We start from the raw sequence: 7,984 nt of genomic DNA on the forward strand, positions 1-7,984 counted from the left end.
CGCGCTGACTTTAACCGGATTGGGGTCATTCGCGGCTCTGGTCATTAGCTTGCCTGGGCTCAGCCCGGCAGCAGGGAGGGGGTGTCGGGGCCGGGGCAGGGGTGCGCGCGGCAGTGGGAGAAATCCCCACCGAGGGGCTGGGACCGGCATCCATCTGTCCGTCTGTCCGTCCGCCCAGCCAGGAGGGGTCTTTGGGCTTCCCAGGGCCCCGCGGTGCGATTTGGGGCTGCTCCGCTGGGCGCCAGCGCCGCGTTTCCCCTGTCCCCACCGGGGCTAGGGGAGGTGACCAGGGCCGCCGGGGACGGCGGTGTCGGAGGTGCCGCTCGGTGCGGGGCCTGGAGCCCGCGCGGCGCTTGCCGGCGGGGTGACGGTGCCTCGGCCACGGCGGGGCGGAGGAAGAGGAGGGCTCCCGGCCGTTTGCTCGGGTCGCCGGGTTTCCCCTTGGGAATGCGGCGCTCGCTGGCGGGCGGCAGCCTTGGAGCAGCCACCGGCTGCAGGGACGCAGCGTTGGCCCCAGTCTCCCCTCGATCCGCCCCTGCCCGGTTTGACGGCTCTGGATGGAGATGGATCCCTGCCCGGCCTCCGGCACCTCGGCAGTGGGCCCTGCTCCTGCTGGGCTCCCTCTGCGCCCCGAAATGGATTCCCTAATCCTGCTCCTGTTCCCAGCACTGCCGGAAACCCTCGCGAAGCCGCTGGGTGGTTCCCAGCTCCCTGGGCCGGGAGCCCTCAGCCCTTCCTGGGGAAACGCTGGATTTCGCTTTCCATCCTGTTCCCTGCCTATTCCCACCCGTTTCTGCCCCTTGCCGCGTCCCTGCAGCCGGGGGAGCCGGGGAAAAGGGGCTCTCGCCTCCCGCTGCCCCTGGCACTGCCGAGCTCCGCGCTGGCACCGCGGGCGCCTTGTGCGGGTGCCCAAAAGTGCCACACGAGCCGGGGGCGATGCCGGCCACAGCAGCGCTCCCTGCRCAGTGACGTGCGAGCAAGTGTTCGGTCTTTGAAGAAACACTGCGTTGAGCTGAGCGGCCGCTCGCTTCGGCGCGAGGCTCTGCCCGGTGGGGGAATTTGCTCCCCTCGCCATGTGCGTTGGGTTTGAGGACGGGGAGGCACCCCGGGAGCAGCAATGTTGGTGCGGGAACCGGGGTTTTTGGAGCAGAGGTGCCCGAGCTCCGGGGCTGGTTATGTTCGTACAGACCCAGCCCATTTTTGCCCTGGGCAGCGCCGTTCGCGGGCGAAGCGGGCTGGCGACGGGCCGCCCAACGGCGGCTCCCCGGCTGCCCTGGCCGGTCGCTCCCTGCGGCGCCAGCTGGAAATAGCTCCGCGGAAGTTATTTAGGAAGCCTCTGATTTCGGACAAAGGAAATAATAAATAATCAGGCAGGCGAAGTCGCCGCCCGGCTCTTGGCTCCCGGCTCCCGGCGGCGGCGTTCAGGGGCGCGCGAGGGACCTCGCCAGGCAGCCGGCGGCTGCTCGCGGCCCGGCAGAAGAAGGCGGCGGGAGCGATGACGAAGGGGGAAGCGCGCTTTGAGACGACGAGGATATTTACCTCTGAAAAAAACGGCTCCTTAGCATATGCTGCCGCTGCTATTTATAACCTTTGAATCGTCTTTTCAATCCAGATGAGGCAAAAAGAAGTATTTTTTTCCTTTTTTCCTTTTTTTTTTTCCCATTTGCTGGGGAAACGAAGCAAACCGCCACCGYGGTTTGGGCAGAGCCTGGTTTCGGTAACGAAACCCCGAGCTGCCCGCGGCCCGGCCGGGCGGCGCGACCCGCTGTAAAAGCGGTGGCGGGACCCGTGGGAATTCCCCGTCCCCATCCCGAATCGCGACAGGGAGCGGGCCACCGCCGGGACAGGAGGTGCCCGAGGGCGCCCGGCTCTTGGCATCGCTGCATTTAACACCGGGGGCGGTTTTCGGGGCCGGGGGGAGCTGCCGGCGGACCGGTTCGGGCTGCGCGGCGTGACCGCATCTCCGAGCGCCGCCGCGGAGAGGACGGAGGAGCCGCCACGCGCTGGGCTTTCTCCCGCCGGGGAGCCACGAAATGCCGGTTCCCGGGGGTTTTCAGCRGAAAAACCCGCGGGTGCCGGAAGGAAGCGCTGCGCTGGCTCCTCGCGCCGGGTCCCGTCACTCCAGCCCTGAACCCCAAGGCAGAGAAGGACCCCGCTGCCGACGGGCTGGCGATCCCTCCCGGCCCCGGGGCCGCGAGCGCGCAGCGTTCCTCGCTGCCATTAAAATCGCCTCCGTCTCCGAGGCAAAGCAGAGTGGCGGAAGGCCGGGGCCTGTCTTTTATGGCGCGCTGAAAACACCCCGCGTGAAGGTTACCGAGCCGCTGCTTTCCGTAAGGGCGAGCTAATCCCGCCTATCCCCCGCGGCCTTCCCGCTGCTCCGCTCTCATCTCCCTGGCACGGACTCCGCGAGCAGATTATCCGCGGAGCAGCAGTGCCGACAAGCAGGGGGGCTTTACGGCTTCCGGCTCCTTTTTAATTAGTTCTGTGGCGGTTTTCCTTCTCTTTTTCACGCGCGCGCTGCGGTTTCTCCCAGGGCGCAGCCTTGCCGGCGCCTTCGAGCCGCCCGCCCTGCCTCGGGCAGCCAAAACCCCCTCTCGCGTGCCGGCGAGCCCGGAAAGCGCTCGGCAGGCGGCTCGGCGCYGGCCTGCGGGAACGGGGCCGCGGGAACCGAGTGGGGAGCGCAGATTTGTCGCCCGCAGCCGCCCCGGCCCCGGCCCCGCGCGCCGCATCTGCGGCTTATTCCGCCCTCTAATGCTTTCGTGGCCCTCTGAGTTAATCGAGTCGCCCAAAGGCCGGCGGCGGCGGAGGTGGCCACRTTCCTACGCAAGCCGGATTCAATCCTGCCTTGAGGCCTGTGTTAAACGCCGAACCCCGGGCAGCCCCTTCGCATCCGCGCTCCTAACGCAGGGCACGAGAGCGGGTCCGGACCCGCTAACGAGCTCAGCTCCCCTAACGCTCGTTGAACCGTCGGCGCAGAGCCGGCGCGGTGATAACGCGCGTCCTGCCGGCGGCCCGGCGAGCGCCCGGCTGCCTTAGTCGCGCCTGACAAAAAGGTTTTTTTATTTATATGTTTTTATTTGCGGCCCGTGCGGTTAGAGGGCGGCGCTGGGGCAGCCCGGCACGGAGAGCTGCGTGCGGCGCCGGTGCTCCCGGGCTAATCGCTGCCTCTCCCCCCACTTTGGGCACTCGCTCCCCTAATTAGAGCGCGATCCAGCTCCGGCTCAGCCGCAAAGCCGGGCGGGAGGGGGGAGACGGGAAAAGTGAGCGGCTGCCGCTCCGGGGATGGCTTTGTCCAAAGGCAGCCGCGTGTCCAGCTTCGTCGGCTTTGGCCCCAATTTTTTCGGCCGGGCTGAGGCTGCTCTCAGGAGCCGTGCCATCGCCGCCGCTTCTGGGCTGCAGGTGCCGCAAGGGGCCGTCGTGCCGGTTATTCCTCCCCATCCTGGGCCGTTAGGAGCCCCGGGAGGCGCTAAAATAATCCGGAAACTGGCAGCGTTTGCCGGGTCCCCGCGGGTTCAGGCCCCTCTCGTCTCTCGCAGCGGCGCTGGGGACGCTGGACTTCAGCCTGCTCTACGACCAGGAGAACAACGCTCTCCACTGCACCATCGGCAGAGCCAAGGTAGGAAAAAAGGTTGGAAAAGCCCCCGGCCCACCGGCAGCTCCGCAGCCCCGCGGGATGCTGCCGTTCCCGCGGCTCGGCCGGGCCCCGCTTTGTGCCGGTCCCGCGCCCCTCGGGATGGCAGCAGAGCCAGCCGGGCCAGCGCGAGCCAAGGGGCCGGCGGGTTTTTCCGGCTAAACCCGGCCGGTGCCAGGCTGGTAGCGGGAGGGAGCGAGACGTGGGGGGGGGGGCAGGTGGGGGGGAGCCGTTCCCCCGGCTCCCGTCATCCCGGCTCCCAGCGCACATCTGTTAAAGAAGCCGCTAATCGCCTCCTCGGGAGGTAATTTAATCGCGGGGGATGGATGGGTGAATTACGGAGCTGCCTGTCTCTCCCCGGCCCTTTCCGTGGGAATTCGCTGGCTGGCGGCTGAGCTCCCACGCGGCCGCCTTCGCCCCCCCCCCCAAACACCGCGTCCTGCTGCCACGAGACTTTTCCGGCCTCGCACCCGTAGCCGTGATGTGACGGTGCCACCGCGAAAAATCTCCACTTGGGACTGGCGGAAGCAGGGCTCCACGGGACGGGACGGGAGGGGACGGGAGGGGATGGGACGGGATGGGACGGGACGGGACGGGATGGGGGCCGGCTCTGCCCGCCTCTCCTTCGCCCCGCAGGGCCTGAAGCCGATGGACCACAACGGCCTCGCCGACCCCTACGTCAAGCTGCACCTGCTGCCCGGCGCCAGCAAGGTGAGACGCCGCCTCCGGGCGCCTCGGAGCCCCCGGCCSGCCGGCGCCTCCCCCCCCCCTCCATCCTTTGCATTTAAATCCCCTCAGAGCACGGAAAAGCGGAGTGCAAAAGCCATAAGGGAAATATTCCTGTCTCCTCCCGGCGGGCGCTGGCTGGCGAGCAGCGCAATCAGGGACGTCGAGGTGCGGGAGAGCCGGGCGTAACCCGGGTTTAAGGCTAGCCGTTACGGACGTCGCCCGCGCTCCGCTCTCCGGCGGCGGGGGAGCCCTTTGGGGGAGGCGCGTTCGCCCGGCGCGCTTCGGCTCAATTAATCGCCCGCGTTCGGGGCGGCACGGGCAGTTTTTAAGGGCGCTCGGCGTCGCAGGGAACGGGCGAGCCGGGCGTGCGTCCCTCCGGGGCATCGTCCGCCGCGTCCGGTTTTTGCGCGTGCGTTGATGAATGTTTCCGCGGGAGGCGGATTCCCGCTCCGCCGGCTGCCCCACGCCGGGGCACAGAGGGAAAAAACCCCCTGCGGAAACCTGCGGTGCCAGCGGCCCCGGCACAAACTGGTGGTCCAGGCCGGGTAAAAAAAAAGAGGAAAAGGCGACGTTGTGCTGGGACGCGCCGGGACGCCGCTCGGGGCAGGGGTGGGCAGAGCTGGGCATGGGGGGGGAACGGGGGACGGGATCTCCCCGAAACGGGGTCCCTGCCCCCCGCCCCGACGCTGCATCCCCTTCGCTTCGGGCAGGCGAACAAGCTGAGGACGAAGACGCTGCGCAACACGCTGAACCCCACCTGGAACGAGACGCTCACCTACTACGGCATCACCGACGAGGACATGATCCGCAAGACCCTGCGGTAGGGCCCTCGCTCCCGCCCCGGGGGGGGGGGGGGGGCGCCGGGGATTCGGGGCGCTCCGCGGCCGGCTGCCACCCTCCGCGCGTGGAGGTGGGCGGCGAGCGCGGCGCCCCGCGGCTGCCGCCCGGGAGCCGTTCAGCTCCGCCGATTCCTGTTTCCCACGGAAAACATTAGTCATGCTGCAAGCGCTGCAGGCTGCCCGGGCTGCAAAGCCGCTCGCTGGCGACGATGATGATGATGATGATGATTACTATTATTATTAATATTATTGGTGGGCATTCTTTCTTTCTTTCCTTCTTTATTAATTTTTTACCCCAGGCTTTGAAGTTTCCAGGCTCCTCCTTTCCCTTGGGAGCAATTCCCGAGCCTCCCGTCCCCCTTTTCCCATCCTTGCCATAGAAGGACTTGCCAAAGGCGTTTTGATTTACGCCGAGGCAGATTTAGGTGAGATCAGCATTAGCCACGAGGTGGAAAATGCTTCTTTTCTTTTTCAACTCTCCGCCGGGTTTCCTTCTCCTCCGGCGCAGGGTGTTTATCCGGGGAAAGGCTGCAAGGCCGAGGGATGGCGATCAGCACTGCCACCAGCCCTCGCCTCCCTGCTGCCGGCAGAGCTGCCGGAAAGCGGGAAAAGGAGCCAGAACCTGGCTCCAGCGCTGGCCACGGGACGGGTCCGGCTCGTGGCAGCCCGGCTGCCTCGGGAAGCAGCCGCTCGCCGGGGAATCCGCCCCCGCCAGAAATAACGCGGATGCTTCGGCTTTCAGGCGAGGCGGTGGGTGGGAGGCTCCGGAAAGGTCTCATCCGTTCCCGGAGTTAAACATCCTCGCGCCTGGCCCGAGCCTCAGCGCTGCGGGAACTGGGGCTGCGGGACGGGGAGAGGCAGGGCAGCGCCGCAGGGGGCCGTCGCCGACAGTTAAGTAATGCGGGTAATTCGCAATAAATAGGCTGCGCTTGTAATAAATACCGGAGCTGGCCGGATATTGGATACAATTATTCATATCCAAGTGTATTGGCGGAGCGCTGCATTATTCATGCGATACTCAGCGAGCCCGCGAACGCCAGGGGTGCTTTATTTAATCATGTGTTTGACAAACACCGTGACTCATTAAATGTATTATTCAGAAAATAGTATTTGCTCAGGTATCGCCGCTGCTTGGCGATGCGGGGGCCCCCAGCGGCTCTGCGCCGGCGCCCGGAGCGGGTGCTGCTGCGGGACCGTGGGCGAGCGGATCGGTTCCTCCCGCTCCCTGCGGCCCCCGTGCTGAGGGCGCGAGGCGTTCGGTGCCGGAGCCCTTGTCCGGCGCCCCGGCCGCTCCGCCGGCACCGGTGCCTTGCTCTCGCTCCGCTTTCCAGGTGTCAGATTTGCCCTTAAAACGGAGGGAGGGATCCAGCTTCACCGGCAGCGACTGCCCGCGCACTGCTCCGCCGTCCTCCGAGGCGGCTTCCGCACTCCTTACCTTACCCATCCGGAGCCTCGTGCTCCTTGTTTTCAGCCCAGCTTTGTCACTTGTTTTCCCCTTCCCGGAGCAGATGGGCGCGGGGTTGCGCACGCACCGGCAACTGCTGCTCCTCGTCTGGAGCGGCTGCTGCTCCTTTTTTTCTCTTGCTGTTGTTCTGCAAAAGAAAGAGGGAGCGAGGAGGAAGGAAAACAAGAAATATTGTGACTGCCTTCTTTTAGAGTCTCTTTGAGGATTTTTTCCGTGGCGCTGGGGTGCTTTATTTATTTATTTATTTTTAAGCGGGTATCTATAGTAACGCCTGCATCCCGCTCAGCTTTTCGGGAGAGCAGCGTTCCCCGTTTTCCCTTGCTCTTTCCCGCGTGGTTAGCGGCAGCGCCAGGCTGCCGAAAGCAGGGCAGGAGCTGGGCCGAAATCGCGTCCTTTGAGGGCTGCTTCCGGCCCCGGGGGCGGCGCAGGCCGTGGGAACCGGCCGCAGGACCCGGCCGTGGGACCCGGCTGCGGGAACCGGCCGTGGGAACCAGCCACGGGAACCGGCCATGGGAACCAGCCGCGGGAACCGGCCGCGGGAACCAGCCACGGGATCCGGCTGCGGGAACCAGCCGTGGGACCCAGCCGCAGGAACCGGCTGCGGGAACCGGCCACGGGAACCGGCCGCGGGAACCGGCCGCGGGAACCGACCGCGGGAACCGGCTGCGGGACCCGGCTGAGGGCAAGGAGAGGCCGGGGATGCAGCACCGTCGGCCCCTTGCCCACAGCCCCGTCCTTCCTTACGCTCCAGGCAGCGCTAGGGGGAAAGTAAAGCCGAAGCCCAACAGCAGTTGCCCGGCAAAGGGAGCCGGGTTTGGCCGGAGCCCATGAGATCAGGGCTGGGTCGGAGCGCCGGGCAGCGCGAGCCGGGCCGGGGGCGCACACGGGACCCGGCCGGGCCGCAGGACATCGGCTCGGCTGCCTCCGGCTCCGTGCGTGCCCCAGCCTCACGCCGCCCCGGTTCCTTCCAGGATCTCGGTGTGCGACGAGGACAAGTTCCGGCACAACGAGTTCATCGGCGAGACCAGGATCCCCCTCAAGAAGCTGAAGCCCAACCAGACCAAGAGCTTCAGCATCTGCCTGGAGAAGCAGCTGCCGGTGAGCGCCGGGGCCGGGGCCGGGGTGCCGTGTCCCCCCCGCGCCGTGCCGTGCCGCCCCGCACTGGCGCCTTTCCCTCCGCAGATGGACAAGACGGAGGACAAGTCGCTGGAGGAGCGGGGCCGCATCCTCATCTCCCTCAAGTACAGCTCCCAGAAGCAGGGGCTGCTCGTGGGCATCGTCCGCTGCGCCCACCTGGCCGCCATGGACGCCAACGGCTAC

The 7,984-nt window shown here is 66.8% G+C and overlaps 1 protein-coding gene across 1 annotated transcript in view; it reads left to right on the forward strand.

Moving 5' to 3' along the window:
• The window catches only part of LOC112968810 (double C2-like domain-containing protein beta), a 48,419-nt gene that overhangs the window by 38,307 nt on the left and 2,128 nt on the right, over positions 1-7,984 (forward strand). Inside the window, exons 9-12 of the mRNA XM_026071433.1 lie at positions 3,537-3,616; positions 4,268-4,342; positions 5,071-5,180; positions 7,636-7,984. The exon at positions 7,636-7,984 is cut by the window's right edge and continues 16 nt beyond it. Of these exons, the coding sequence (XP_025927218.1) occupies positions 3,537-3,616; positions 4,268-4,342; positions 5,071-5,180; positions 7,636-7,984 (614 nt within the window). The remainder of the gene's footprint in view (positions 1-3,536; positions 3,617-4,267; positions 4,343-5,070; positions 5,181-7,635) is intronic.

The sequence above is a fragment of the Apteryx rowi genome, unplaced genomic scaffold (genome assembly GCF_003343035.1).
Source record: "Apteryx rowi isolate R43461 unplaced genomic scaffold, aptRow1 scaffold_325, whole genome shotgun sequence".
Lineage (NCBI taxonomy): Eukaryota > Metazoa > Chordata > Aves > Apterygiformes > Apterygidae > Apteryx > Apteryx rowi.